Source organism: Labrus mixtus, chromosome 5 (assembly GCF_963584025.1).
Source record: "Labrus mixtus chromosome 5, fLabMix1.1, whole genome shotgun sequence".
Lineage (NCBI taxonomy): Eukaryota > Metazoa > Chordata > Actinopteri > Labriformes > Labridae > Labrus > Labrus mixtus.
Window position 1 is genome coordinate 31,037,941 of NC_083616.1, and position 15,391 is coordinate 31,053,331.

At 42.0% G+C, this 15,391-nt stretch overlaps 2 protein-coding genes across 15 annotated transcripts in view; one reads left to right on the forward strand and one right to left on the reverse strand.

Moving 5' to 3' along the window:
• Positions 1 to 15,391, reverse strand: part of osbp2b (oxysterol binding protein 2b) — a 337,585-nt gene that overhangs the window by 190,376 nt on the left and 131,818 nt on the right. The gene's annotated exons all lie outside the window — the stretch shown is intronic.
• The window catches only part of ank1a (ankyrin 1, erythrocytic a), a 125,483-nt gene that overhangs the window by 87,351 nt on the left and 22,741 nt on the right, over positions 1 to 15,391 (forward strand). For 8 of the 11 annotated variants that reach the window (XM_061039204.1, XM_061039207.1, XM_061039198.1 and 5 more), the window contains 15 exons: positions 3,656 to 3,776; positions 3,966 to 4,044; positions 5,450 to 5,565; positions 5,661 to 5,885; positions 6,907 to 7,061; positions 7,154 to 7,365; positions 9,140 to 9,344; positions 9,553 to 9,649; positions 11,212 to 11,440; positions 11,529 to 11,657; positions 12,859 to 12,978; positions 13,064 to 13,148; positions 13,247 to 13,321; positions 14,321 to 14,452; positions 15,077 to 15,232. In XM_061039204.1, the coding sequence (XP_060895187.1) occupies positions 3,656 to 3,776; positions 3,966 to 4,044; positions 5,450 to 5,565; positions 5,661 to 5,885; positions 6,907 to 7,061; positions 7,154 to 7,365; positions 9,140 to 9,344; positions 9,553 to 9,649; positions 11,212 to 11,440; positions 11,529 to 11,657; positions 12,859 to 12,978; positions 13,064 to 13,148; positions 13,247 to 13,321; positions 14,321 to 14,452; positions 15,077 to 15,232 (2,136 nt within the window). The remainder of the gene's footprint in view (positions 1 to 3,655; positions 3,777 to 3,965; positions 4,045 to 5,449; positions 5,566 to 5,660; positions 5,886 to 6,906; positions 7,062 to 7,153; positions 7,366 to 9,139; positions 9,345 to 9,552; positions 9,650 to 11,211; positions 11,441 to 11,528; positions 11,658 to 12,858; positions 12,979 to 13,063; positions 13,149 to 13,246; positions 13,322 to 14,320; positions 14,453 to 15,076; positions 15,233 to 15,391) is intronic. The other 3 variants (XM_061039200.1, XM_061039202.1, XM_061039197.1) reach the window with 2 other exon arrangements.

Genomic DNA, 15,391 nt, shown 5'->3' on the forward strand with positions numbered 1-15,391 from the left:
AACGCACGGCGGTTGGTGAAAGAGAAGGAAGTGGAAGTTGTTGTAGGATATAGAAAAGTTGATACAGTCGTAGATATCTTTCAGAAAAGTGCTGCACTGATGATCTGTACAGAAAAGTAAAAAAACAAAAAACGCTGTGTTGCGTCCTGCCGCTGGTCGCCATGACTACAGTCCTTCCTTGTCTGTCGTGATTATATTGTAGTCACTAGGGGTGCAAAGGAGTACTCGGGTACCCGAGTCCACATTTTTGTAAATGTTTCTTGTTGCATTGTGGGTTCTAGGATAAGCCTAATTCAAAACAGAAAAAAAGGAGCACGAGCGCGGAAAGAAAATAGATGACAAACAAAGCGCTGATAAAGGCTCTGTGCTGAAACGCGTCCGTTGTTGATCCGTACGCTGCTACCCTAACAAAAATATCCCTTTAATTTACCCCTTTATGAATTCACAATGAACAAAAAGTCCCAAACAAACGAAATATCCAATATGATCTACGACAGTTCAGTTCAAATTATCTTTTTAGTCCACAGAAAAAGAAGGACTTTCACTTTGCGATTACCGCTTTACTCCACTAAACCAATGACGTTTGATCATCCAGGACAGAGCAGCATAACACCATGTTTTCCTATATTTTGGAACTTTAGCGCACTGATGTCTGCACGTCCGCTCGCCACACTCACTGCTCTTAATTATAATGAAGTGTTAAAACGGTCATAACACGTCTGTGTGAAGTTTTATTTGAGGTTTGTTGTCTGTTGAAGTAAGAAATGTGATATTTGAATGTTAATACAAAGGCATCTTACTAACAATTATTAAAATCCCGAAGATTCAAATTAATCAATAGATACAGTCGTCATCGCGTCATAGTTGGGGGCGGAGCCTCCCGTGGGGGAAAAGAATCACAGAAAAAAAAAGAACTACAAAACGATTACTCGAGTACTCGCTTTAACAACGGGAAGAGTAATCGATTAGAGAACATTTTGCATTTCTGCACCCCTAGTAGTCACACACAACTTCTGCCGGACCCTTTCATGACGTAAACGTTGAGATTTTAAATTCTAAATATCAAACATGTTTGAAATAAATCGGGGCGTCCCCCGACGATCGCCGGGCAGATCGGGGACGTTAAGATTGGATCTTTGTACCGCTCACACTACGAGATCATCTGAACAGATAATCGGGTCCGAGCAGCCTCGAGTCGGGTGCGACCCTGCGATTGTCGGGAAGGAAGAATCGGAGCTCAAATCGGCCCGATTATCCCGCAGTGTGAGCCAGACTTAAGAGAACGATGGTTTGAAGTTGATGTTAAAGTGGCTGAAATCCAAACGTTTGCATGAACATCGGTTCACTTGACTGCTTGTATCAGAGAGGAGTGACTCGTAGTGAAGAGCCCACAGAGTTATCACCCAGCTCTGCATTAACCTCCGGCTCTATACAGAGAGTTAACTCAACTCTTAGCTAATGTTTCTGGACTTTTTGTTGGCTCAGTCTCACTACACTCTTTGCTTTTTAGTCGTAAATGTTTACAGCATATAGACTCAGAGAAGCAAACAGTAAACGGATAAAGCTGTTAACAAGCTGTTGTGCTTAGTGTTGCACAGAGCAGCTAAAGAGCCAAAGATTCCCTCAGGAGGGAGTGGACACAGAAAAACTGAGTTTAAAGGAAAGTGAATACAGACTTAAACGCACCAGGGGGGGCTCTCGATCAAAACAATAACAAAAGAAGACGTCGAAGCTGGCGGGGAATCGTGGGAGTGAAACACTCAAAAACGAACTTGAATCGACCGAACGAGCGATAATTTACATGACGTTTTTATCACAGCAGCACATACATCTCAGTATGTACTGATCTGTGTTTTTAAATGGACTACCGCTGCTCTCTCTCTTTGCTCGTGGCAGCTTTGGGTTAAAATTTGAATGAAGATCTGTTAGTTTTTTTTGAAGCTTTTGTGCCACCTTTCATTACAATAATGAGGCTTGTTTCGTTTTAAAACACACTGTATTCAAACAGTATCGTAGTATCAGATATTCTGACAACCTTGCAAGTGAATGGTTTGCTAACAGTAAGTAACACTAAGTAATCACAGCTTGTTTTTGCTGCCCCCTAGTGGCTGAAAGAGAAGAATCTCTCTTTGCATGTTGACTAACTTCTAAAGCCTGAACTTAACTTCACTAACAGTGATGCTCCAGGACTTTATGTCTTGATATTTTTAGCCTCCTGATAATTCAACTGACAGATTGTCACCGTTGTTCTAAATATAGAGAGTTGCTGAGTCGCACTCTTAAAGACACATCTCGTATCCGGAACGGTCAAAATAATACTGTCAGGTTATCTCATGCACTCACACACACACACACACACACACACACACACACACACACACGACGCAGCACACAACACAGAGATCATATAAGACATGGGCTGAGCCTCGTGTGAACCTTTGGGAAGTGTGTGCACGCAGTCAAACATGGTGTAATGACACCCACCACATCACACCGGCTCTGGACCGCATACAGACGCCCACTCTCACAAGCTGTGCTGATACACTCACAGTTTAATACACACAGGGAACGCTGCTCTTTTTTCCTGGTGGATTTCTAGAAAAACTACCGCATGTTTTTGGGGGGTAAGTAAACAAATCCCACCCTCTGTTCGCATCGGGATGTACCCGTTTTTATGCACAGTAGAGTGCAGCTCGTCCTTGTGTCAGTGAGTGCGTGTTTCAGTGAGCTGATGCTGTTCTGTGTTCCTGTTCATGTATCGCTCTGTGAGGCGGTTAGTATCCAAATGTATTCCTCGTTAGACAACACATTTCTGGGACGAGAATACGCTGCTCTGTGTACAACATAATGCCTCTAATTAAATCGACTTCTCCAACTCCAGACTAGAGTTATAAATAGGGATGTAACGATGCATCGCAGTACATAAAAAAACAAATATGGACAATTTAAAGCGATTTGACAAAAATATATATTGCACTGCCTTTTTTTAACCAGCAGAGGGCGCTATCCGCCTGTGTCTTCTCTTCTTGGACGTCCGTATCTAAAGATGAGACGTGCACAGACATGACAAAAAGTGACTTTTTTTAGGTTTAGATTGAGTCTTCTTTCAAAGTAGGAACTACTGAAATTAAGCGATTAATCAACATTAAAAGTTTAAATTATTTAAAAGGTGATGTTTTAAAATCCTTCTGCGATTTTAAACACTGCACTAATGTCTCGTTTAGTCTTGCGCACATTAGTCTTTGCTTAGTTTGTGTTTATTGCTGATCTTTAATGTTAAACTTTTTGTACATAGACAGTTCAACAATACATACCTGACCAATAAAGCTGACTCTGATTCTGAGGTTTAGTGATCCTGAACCAAGTGTTTGATGCAGTGATGCGTTTCTTTTACGAGTTTTTCTTTGTTGTGTAGAAGTGAGTGGATATACTAATGAGCAGCAGGGATGTCCATGTCACTAATGTCTCATCTCATCAGTCTAACCCCCTTGACCCCAGAGCCATCTCCTTAATCCTGCTCGACCACGTGGCACCTGAACCCCTCTGGTTAACAATCTCGTTCTTTTTTCTTTCTCTCTCTTTTCTCTTCTTGTGCTGTTTCACCAACCAACTGACCACCGTCTGTTCGCTCTCTTTGGCATGTTGTTCTCTGAAGGAGAGGAGCTCTTGGGGACCGAAGGGGCCAGGTACATGAAGATGGATGACATGAAAGACCATGATGACGATTTCCTCTCCCCCAAGAAATCACTGGAGTACGAGAGAGGGCTGGGCACAGCGTAAGGGGGGCTGGGTGGGGAAGCAGGCGAGAAAAAGCCGAGCTGGTAGTCACACACTCATACTGTAGGTTGGATGGGTAGATGGGCATGCACCATAGACACTCACTACACACCAGGGATGAGCACTTGGGAGGAGATGTAAGGAGAAATTCTCCGATCTGACTTGTTTCTTGTTCTTTAAAACAATAGGAATTACTCTCCAGCCATTCCAAGGATCCCCCGAGTTTCTCCTGAGACCGTCATCCTGAAGGAACACGAGATGGATCAGGTACTTCACTGCACCACATCAAAGCTAGCATGCACGTTGCATCTTCAATATAGCTGGACTGCTCATGCAGTGCTGATATGAGAAGTGATTTCCTTCTTGTTTTGCCGACCTGTATTATGTTTATTTAAAAAAGCTAGAGTACTGACGACAGCAAACACAACTTAAAAAGAAATATTGTGCATTCTTACGCTTGAGAGGAAACACTGTTTGGATGATAAACACACATATTCCCTAACTGTTTGGATATCATGATGCTCTGAATAAATGCTTTAAAGCTCCTGTGAGGAGTTTGTATCTGAATAGTGATGCAAACAAGAGCATCAGGAAGACGACTGACATTTAAATAAAGTTATTTTGAATGGCCTTAAATGCCGCTGGGGGTTTAAACTGATTAACAGCGACGGCAGAAATCAACTTTCTTTACATTTTCCACTGCAAAGATCCACAGTGAGCGAAAAGGGGACGTACACGAGACATATTTAATAAAGGTTTGTGCACTAAAGGCAGGATTACCAGACTTTTAGTCTCTACATGGAAGCATCTCAAACTCCTTAAAAACATATTTATACCCCCATAATGCACCTGAATAGTGTCATTTATTAAACTCCCTGAAGTGATGTTAGCAAACGTCTTCAAATGTGATGCCTCTGTCGTTGTAATTTTGTGCCTTCAGTATAAAAACAATGTTATAAATTTGTAGTTTTCAAGCCCAGGCTGCAGGACTCAAGTAATATTACTTGAGTGAACTGATGGATTGACCATCATAACATCATGTTTACTTCAAAAAAAATGTACACACTGCCATTACTTAAATTTCACAGCGGTGTAACACAACAGCACTGACAATAAAAACTCCTTCGTGCCTAATCACAAAAAGCCTTTTTACAGAAGCATCATGTTTTATCATTGTCTTCTCCAAAAGACTGACAATAGAATCAGTATATAGACCATGCACATTCATTAAACTTTTGTTTTTTTATAATACTTTTATTGCAATACATTAACGTTTCCGATCATTGTACTTTCATATTTTTAACACCGAGTGGTGAAAAGGAAACAATACATCTCCTGCAGATATTTACATCAAAGATTGTTTGCGTGTTTGCACATAACCAAGATCTGTCTATATCATGTTTTTTAATTGTTTAAACATTAAACATTAATGTTGCAGCTTGATGTGAAGAACCAGAGTTATCTTAAAGCTATTTTCACCTGCAACACACACATTCACACCAGCAGCAAGAATATCTGAGTCAAATTAAGAGCAGTGTTATAACTCACTGGTTACAGACTTTATCGTCTTTCAACAGATTTTTGTTTGGGGTTGATTCTAAATGCTAAATTCCATCAGATCTAATTTTCCTTTATGATTCAAATAAACGGTTTGTCTTTTTGTCTGGTGCAGCAACACACTCCTCTTCCACTGCCCAAAGAGTATGACGATGACTCGCTGATTCCCAGCAGCCCAGCGACTGAGACCTCAGACAACGTCAGCCCAGTCGCCAGTCCCATCCACACGGGGTCAGCAAAGCAAAATATATATTTAAAAAACTCAGTAAATCTTTGCTTTATCTGCGATCTGGCACCCTAACGTCACAGTGTTGGTCCTTTAACAGGTTCCTGGTCAGTTTCATGGTAGATGCTCGTGGCGGCTCAATGCGAGGCAGCAGGCATAACGGTCTGCGTGTCATCATACCTCCACGGACCTGTGCGGCGCCCACCCGCATCACCTGCCGCCTGGTGAAGCCGCAGAAGCTGACCAGCCCCCCTCCGCTAGTGGAGGGAGAGGGGCTGGCCAGCAGGATCATCTCCCTTGGTCCAGCAGGAATGCAGTTTTTGGGGTGAGGAAGAAACCGTCAATACGATCATCAAGATTTTTTTTTTTTTTTTCAAAAATGATGGAAAACTGTGATAAAATATCCAAAGTCTTTAAAGTGGGAGTTGTGTGCTTTTAGACATTTTTAGACATACGTACATATGTCGTTATAATACTAAACCTGGACAAAGATTAAAAGAAGGAGGTAAACATGTCTGAGTAATCCCTCAGTCTTCAGGGCTCAGTCTGAAAGGTTTCTCTTAACACCACGTTTCACAGTTTTCTCTACGTTGGAGATTTTATGACATCACAAAGTCTCAGAACTCTATATATGGTCATGTGCCCCAAGCACAGCAAATCAAGGACACGCCCACATTCCCAGTGTTCGGAGACAGCCTATCAGAGGAAAGTGAGCTTGAAGGGAGGTGGCTCTTAAAGAGACAGTACCTGAAATCAGCTGTGTCAGTCAGACGCTGAACTGACACCTGTGTTACATAAATAAAGTTTGTAATCTGTAAATACTGAAAAGCTACTCTAGAGCTTACACAGAGTGAAAACATAAAACTTGGAATGTGCATAACATGGCTACTTTAATGTTTTTAATTTTACATTTCCTGATTTTTTTATCTTGTAAAGTTATTTTTGGGGCCTTTTGCCTTCATTAGATAAGACAGCTGGAGAGAGACAGGAAGTGTTGGGAGGAGAGAGTTGGGAGGAAATGCAGCAAAGGACATCGGTCGGATTCAACCCAACAGCTGCTACAATGAGGACTATAGCCTCTATACATGGGGCACGCAACATAACCGTTAGGCTATCGGTGCCCCAGATAAGATACTTTATCATCATTGTATGCATTCCACTAAATTTTGTTGGTGACATTCAGCCCATCAGCAACAGACAAGATAAAAAATATAACAAACAGCAAATGAAAGACAAAGGGATAAAATAGAAGCGTAAACAACACACATGATATACAAAGAAAAAAATAAAATATTGCATATTGAACATGAGTAACATGTATGTACAATGTGTGTTTTGTGTGGCAGGCCGGTTATCGTGGAGATCCCTCACTTTGCCGCTCTCGGTCGAGGTGACCGGGAGCTTGTGGTGCTGAGGAGCGAGAACGGCTCAGTCTGGAAAGAACATCGCAATCGCTACGGCGACGAGGTGCTAGAAACAATCCTCAACGGGATGGATGAGGGTGAGGATTGAAATGCTTTCGTCTCAGGCGGATGGTCCAACATGTCTCTGTTTTCTTTTTCACCTCATGACCTTCTTCTCTCGTCTCCTCAGAGTTGGAAAGTCAAGAGGAGCTCGGGAAGAAGAGAATCCGTCGCATCATCTCCACCGACTTCCCCCTTTACTTTGCCGTCGTGTCACGAGTCCAGCAGGAGAGCGACCTGATTGGACCAGAGGGCGGCTCGCTGACAAGTAAACTGGTGCCGTTGGTCCAGGCCACGTTTCCCGAGACGGCAGTCACCAAACGAGTCCGCCTGGGGCTGCAGGTGAGATGGGACGATGATGAGAAGGAAGGAGAAGAAAGACAGAATCGTTAATGCCTGTGCATGATGGATGTATTTGATCATGGACACCCGATCATATCAGCACTTGAACCAGTTTTTCCACGTTTAGTTTTCTGCTGCTTGTTTAGTTTGCTTGATATTCTTAAAGGACCTTTTTTGCATTTCACACAATGCATGCACTTTGCATCTTCAATATGGCTGGACTGCTCATGCAGTGCTGATATGATATTGTCATGGGAAATTTCTTTCTTGTTTTGCCGACCTGTATTATGTTTATTTTAAAAAAAAATCAAGTAACGAGAGTACTGACGACAGCAAACACAACTTAAAAAGAAATATTGTGCATTCTTACGCTTGAGAGGAAACACTGTTTGGATGATAAACACACATATTCCCTAACTGTTTGGATATCATGATGCTCTGAATAAATGCTTTAAAGCTCCTGTGAGGAGTTTGTATCTGAATAGTGATGCAAACAAGAGCATCAGGAAGACGACTGACATTTAAATAAAGTTATTTTGAATGGCCTTAAATGCCGCTGGGGGGTTTAAACTGATTAACAGCGACAGCAGAAATCAACTTTCTTTACATTTTCCACTGCAAAGATCCACAGTGAGCGAAAATACTGACTATTAAAAGGCTTCAGAAGAAGGAGGTTTTTCATCACACACTTTTACACATACAGGACAAAATCAGCAGCAAATAGAGGGGTTTAAAGGCTGGATCAAATACAGGAGCAGAGTGGATCTAGAACAAGAAACTTCACATGTTTTGGGGAGATTTGAGACTAATTTAAACTTGATGAAAAGGAGGAGAATATGTCACCTTTAAGCAATGAACATACTGTACAATCTCTGTGGACTTCAGTCCTGGTGTTCCAGGTGACAGGGTTTCTTTAAAAAAAGACATTAAATGTTATCTTTTCTTTTGTCATTGTTCTTTGTAGTGGGTATCTTTTGTTATAAATGCACGTTTTGGCATGTTTGAGAGGTTACATTTACCCTTTGTGCACGTTTGGTTTTGTTTGTCTTTTTTTTTTTACCCTGTAGATTTTACTCTTCTGGCACGATTTTCTTCCAGTACTAGACTGTGATGACATTGATTATGATTTGAAGCATCTAATGAGTTTTAGGCATCTTGTGGAGACTTAAAAACTCCTGCCAGAGTAAACCAAACCGGACCTTCTGCTTCTTTTTGAAAGAGATGTTTAGAGTAATGAATCGATGAGTAAACTAACAATGCTGCAACAACATGCAGTAACGTTTTAGCAGAGAGAAGTTGAATGTAACTAATTATGAGTCAAATAGACATTTCAGATCTCTTTATACAAATCTATGTGAACTATTTTATAACCTTAGGAAGATATTATTTTAACTCCAATGTGCTTTAGTGATGCGTAAGCCACGGTGCCTTTTTGAAACACTTCTGTACTAATGATTGTAAACGCTTCCTGTTAACACACATTGTTATATTTTACAATAAAGAGAGTTACTAAGTCCTACAGCCTCCTGGTGTTAAGGTACTTTATTCATCGTGTACTCTTTCTCTCTCTTCATCTTTCATTTGTCCCTCTTCGTTTGCCGTCTGGTACCATCATCCACCTCCCATCACCTGCCATCCCAACATCGTTATCTAATCTCCCCTGTTCATTTGTTTCCCTCTTTTGTCTAATTTCACTTTTTTTCTACCACATCATGAAACCCGTGCTTGTGTTACCCCCCCCTCCCACCACTCCACCATTTACTTGAATCTTCAGGCTCAGCCAGTTCCAGATGAGCTGGTTGCTAAGCTGCTGGGTAACCAGGCTAACTTTAGCCCCGTGGTCACCGTGGAGCCTCGACGGCGCAAGTTCCACCGGCCCATCGGGCTGCGTATACCTCTGCCCCCGTCCTGGAAGGAGAGTCCCCGAGACTCTGGAGAGGGCGACACCACCAGTCTGCGCCTGCTCTGCTCTGTCATAGGTAGGAGGGTGTGTGTGTGTGTGTGTGTGTGTGTGTGTGTGTGTGTGTGTGTGTGTTCAGGAGAGCTGAGTTGTTTACTTTCTATGATGAGGAAGGATTGACATTAAAAGATTTTAAAGTTTGATGTCTTCTTGCACGCTGTCGACTTGAGGTGACCTCTATCAGAGCTTTGCTGACGCAGTTTTCTTTCGTCTCGTCTGTTTCCCAGGAGGCACTGCTCCGGCCCAGTGGGAAGACATCACCGGCACCACCAAGCTCGCCTACGCTAACGACTGTGCCAGCTTCACAACCAATGTCTCGGCACGGTAAGTTAGGGTTTAGCGACACAGAATGTTTTTCAGCCTCGATACCAAAAAGAATTCAGAAGTACAAACATTTTTATTTGTCATCCAATTGATATTGTTGTTACACGGTTACCAAGACGAACTGTTTATGTGAGTAAAAAGAAGATGGAAACCATGAAGACATAGAAATACACAAACTGTATGTACAGAGAACAGAACAAGAAATAGAACGAAAATACTGAAGAAAAAAGGCCCACCTTGACCCCCTGGTTTCACTGTGAGAAACAAACATTGAGACGTCTAATTATAAAAGTCTTCTGTACTACAGTACGACAGAAAATGACGAGAATACGAACATAGATCACAGATACGTTCATGTATAATATGCATAGACACATGTTAGCATTGCATGATTTGGGTAATAGGGAAGTTCAAATCCCTTATGTCAGAGAACATGACAGCTGCTTTACTGACTGTGTGGATTATTTTATGTCATTAGTCAGTTACAGCCAGAACACTTTCTTGATTTAATGGAAGGCTGTCCACGTTTCATGCCTGTGTTTGTGCTCATTCATGAACTGTGGTGACTCAACAACAGCTTTAAATACTTCTTGTGGTATAAACCTTATTGTTAATAACAAGAGTGAAATTACATATATGCATATACATATATTCTTATGATGGTTCTTATGATGGTTCTTGTGATGGTTCTTATGATGGTTCTTGTGATGGTCGGGTTATATATGTCTGTTGTGTATCGAGCACTTTGGGTTCTTTTCTGTTGAATTGTATTTAATTATTTTTAGTATTTTGCATTTGTTTGTTCTTGCTGTTGTTTCTGTTCTTCTGCGTTTGGTTTAGTTTGTTCTTGTTTTTGTTGTTTGTCAAAGCACTTTGTAAACCTGTGTTTTTAAAGGTGCTATATATATATAAAGTTATTATTATTATTATTATTACGTTATTATGACATAGACTTTTTAAACTGTTAAAAATATTACAAACATCACACTTATATTCAATCTTCAAATGTAACTCGACAAAAGATGCATCACACCAGAGTCAATCTTACTTCTGGTTTCAACAAAATGCAAAAATTAAAAGTATAAAAATCCAAAAGTCCAACTCAGGACTCACAGATTCCAGTTTGCTTACACCTGGTGAAGCATGAGAGAAACATCCTCAAGCAGGAAGATGACATGGAAGAGAAAAGTGATTAATAATCAAAGAAACAAACTTATAAATGAAGCTCATTCATCAACTAGAGCGGATCCAAACATGAGCTGATAAACACATTTCAGATAAATTACAATAAAATATTCAACTAAATGATGAGAGTTCTCACCTGATTGTTGGGCGAGTGACGCTCCCTCACACGGGGAGAAATCATTACTAGAGATTTTTTCGGCTGCAGAGCATTGATGTCGTAGACTCGTCCAAACGGCTCCATTGATTGGAGCAGTTGATGACGCCAGAAATGAAAGCCTTTTTCTCTTCAAAATGATTCCAGCAAGTAGCTCAGCGGTGTTTACATCAGACAGAGAACGGACAGATTTCTGTGATTACACGTCTTTGTCTCCTCTCAGGTTCTGGCTCGCAGACTGTCCTCGGACAGCCGAGGCCGTCTCCTTTGCCAACCTGCTCTACAGGGAGCTGTCGGCCGTTCCCTACATGGCCAAGTTTGTGGTGTTTGCGAAGATGAATGAGGTGCGCGAGGGCCGCCTGCGCTGCTACTGCATGACCGACGATAAGATGGATAAGACCCTGGAACAACATGAGAACTTCACCGAGGTGGCTCGCAGCAGAGACATAGAGGTCGGTTCAGAGTTGAATTCTACGTTATAAAACACAGAGACACCGCTGAGTGCTGATGGAGGTTTGATGCCTGTGTTTCATGTTGCAGGTGATGGAGGGAATGCCGCTTCACCTGGAGTGTTCAGGGAATCTAGTGCCGGTCAGAAAGGCTACCCAGCAGCCTCGCTGCTTCAGCTTCCAGGCCTTCAGAGATAACCGACTCCCTGTCTCTGTTAAGGTATCAGAATTTGGTTTTCTCTGACAAATCCACCTCAAGTTCTGTCTGATCGATCCATCTTTAACCAATTCAAAAGAAATGTTATATGAAGTCCGTGAGCAAACACTTTGCAACACTGGAAGGGATTAACTTCCTTTTAACAGGCAGAGACCTCGAGCAGAACCAGATTCATGTTTAACAGCACATCTGACTGTGTTGTGCTTTGAAAGGATAAATAAGACAAGATGTCATTTATTGTTCCTTAACTCTGTCCTGCAGTTTCAAGAGAATTAAATACATAAATAGAGATAAAAAAACAAACATGTATCAATTCCATATATACATAAAAACACCTTCCTGCAGCGGTGACATATTGACATATTGACATATTGCACGGCTGTTTGGCACATCCTTAATATTCAGAATATTAATGGTCATCATTGGTACAAAGGAAAGTTTGGAGCGGTTCAGCCCTGACTGAGTGACCCTGAATCTTCTCCCAGAGAGTGATAAAAGCTGACAGTCAGAGAAGCAGAGGACAGGTCTGTGTGCCACCGGGAGTAACGGAAAGAGAGAGAGAAGCAGCGCTACAACAAAAACAACAGATAATACAGAGTTAAGGCTATGAGGCCTATAATAATCTATAATGAGTAGGAACAACAAAGTAATGAAAATAACTGATCTTTATACATTTTACCTTATTGCACATGGATTGTTTGTTGCATCTTGTTGTTTTTTTATTGATTTGTTTGTATGTGAAGCCCTTTGTGCTGCATTATTATTGTATGAAAAATGCTTGACAAACACAGTTTAGGAGAGAGGGACAGTTCCTACAACACACAGTCAGACGTGCACACACACACAGTGCTGTGCTCGCCGCTGAAACCACTGTAACGCTAATGTACGTAATGTTTCTATCTCCCAAGACAGTACAGAGGTGGTATCACTTCGTCCCCCCATTACGCCTCTGCAACATTCAGATTGAAGGCGTAAAGTCACAGGGGCGTAAATATTGCACCTTGAAACTGGAGTCTGAACAGGGCTTGTAGGTACCATAAGCAGGCCTGCATTCTGAGAGTGTAATGTTGTGGACGGGTAATATGGCACTATGAGCTCTTTCAGATATTGTGGCGCTGTATTCTCTGTTTCTACATGTTACCAGCTCTGTGTCTACTCTTCATATCGTATTAAAAGTGTCTTTCTATGTGTCTGTATGTTGAAGGTAAGAGACAGCAGTAAAGAGCACACCGGATTTCTGTCTTTCCTGCGCAAGTCCACAAAGTACGAGGACAGCCAACATGTGCTCTGCAACCTCAACATCACCATGCCTCCATGTATCAAGGTAGGAAGGAGCTGGTTCACATTTACAGGAAGCACAGAGTGTATTTAAGAGGACAGACTTCAGTGTTGTTTGATTTGATTGGCAGGTCATCGGGAGTGAAGACCGGAGAAGAACTCTGACTCCGCTGGCTTTAAGAGAAAGATACAGCGCCCTAAATGAACCTGCCATGGGTAAGATGATCGAATTCTTCTGCTTGTAATTCAATTTGACATCAGACTGAGTGAACAAGACGTTAAAATTGGCAGTTGTGTGGTCTGTTTCTTGGCAGCCTCGATGAGTGCCATGGAGAGGACGGAGCTGAAGATGGCTGTGATTGCAGAGCAGTTGGGACTGAGCTGGGCCGGTAGGCGAACATGTGCTGTAAAACTCACCATGTTTACCTTTTGTCTGACAAGCTTGTCGAGCTCGCCGCTGATTAAACAAAGTTATAACATGGCCAGCAGCCAACCTAACTAATTATACGGCTGTTTTGCTGCCAAAACACCGAAGCTGTTTGATAGATTTTTCAGCCTCTTGTGGGTAGAGCTCCTGTTAGCTCCAGCTCAAAAATAAGACTGTGTACACTGTGACAGCATGACTCAGCTGAAAATGATACTAATATTTTCCTCGCTTACTTGGACTCTTGTCTGACTTTTAATTATAAGGTTTTATTTATTTCACATCACACCCATTTTAGCCACAGCTAAGATGCTCAAATTGCACCTGCTATAAATGAATGAATAGAAAGAATGAATAAAATATAGATTATGAAAGCCTCTCATATAGCCTCAAAGTCCAAAAGAAAAGATTTTACAGGATAGGACCAAATCGATGGAGTGTGCAAAACCTTTAAGGCCAGACGTTATCTGAAATAACATCATTTGTAGTTTTTGCATCCGTTAGCTTTCTCTTTGTTTTATGATTCCTCTTCTTCTGAGGTGAAAGCTTCCCATGCTCATTTTCAAATAATTAAAGGTCACATGTTCTGTAAAATACACTTAGCTAAGTTTCACAAACACTAATATGTGTCTCCACTTTTAAACTTAAAGGTTCCTCTTTGAGTCTATGAGATGAAGTCATGTTTTACAGAACAGAGATTTCTTTAACTCCTTCCTTCTGTTCCCTGAGGTTTAGAAGCTCAGGTTTACACTACTTCCCTGTAAAAAAAAAAAATAAATGAGAAAGAAGTGAGCTGTATTTTAAACAGATACCAGACTTTTGATCGTTATTACATCCGCTCTCATTAAACCAAGATACAGGAACTTAACTTCATCAAGGATTCCACATCCCCAAATCTTTTCCAGAGCTCGACAAATATTTACCCGTGTGAGTGACATGTCCTGTCTGACTCGTTTGTGAACAGAGTTAGCCCGAGAGCTGCAGCTCAGCGTGGACGACATCAATAAGATCCGAGTGGAGAATCCCAACTCGCTGCTGGAGCAGAGCTCAGCGCTGCTCAACCTGTGGGCCACCCGCGAGGGCAAGAGGGCCAAGAGTGAGTACAAGACATCAGAGCTGAGCACACCCTTTATTATACAATAAAGATTATTCTTCAAATACATGTCCACACATTTATACCCACCTATTTATAGTACGCCTGAACTTAAAGCCACTGAGGGGCCGCATAGAAAGGCTCATTATTTGGTTGACGTACTAGCCTTGGCCTTCATAAAGCTTCAGTGTTTATCCAGCTCTGCATGGGTCTGTAAACCTTTCTGTGTTCTAACCTCTCTCCATTTTTCAAAAAGCATCTCCAATATTGATCCTAGTTTGAGCACGTTTCTGCTCGTGGAGCTTATTAGAAACATGCAGAGGCTTTTTAGGTCGGGTACAATCACTTCTATCTGAACCACTTCTCTTGACCGCTTCCATCGCTGCAACACCTGTTGACCTGATAACTGCTCTCATATCTGGCAAACAGAGGGGCGTCCAAAACAGCCGTTTAGGGGGGTCACCTTAAAAGCGCCTGCCTTCTCTGGTCCAAACAAATCCAGAGCATTCAGGAGCAGAATCTAAAGTTAGAAGGAGGACATACTGGCTGCTGCATTGTTGTTATTTCAACCTCTCATCTTTTTCACCCCACTTTAACCCTCTCTATCTTCATCCATCTCCTGCGCAGTGGAGAGCTTGTACGCAGCTCTGAAGAGCATCGACCGTATGGACATCGTCAACATGTTGGAGGGCCAGCCGCCTCAGCCCGCGAGACAAGGGTCCCGCGACCTCAGCAGACGCCGACACAACGAGAGAGAACACCTCTCCCCTGGTATGACCAATGGTGAGTTCCCCTCCCCCCAAAAACAATCCCACCATGCAGCCCTCTTCCCCTTGTTCCCTTTGCCTTGATCCTGAAGCCACCTTTCTAATAAACACACCCCCATGTTCCCTAGAGCCCCCCCCCCCAAAGTGACGGCAAAGTGAGGTTTGTTTCCCTCTG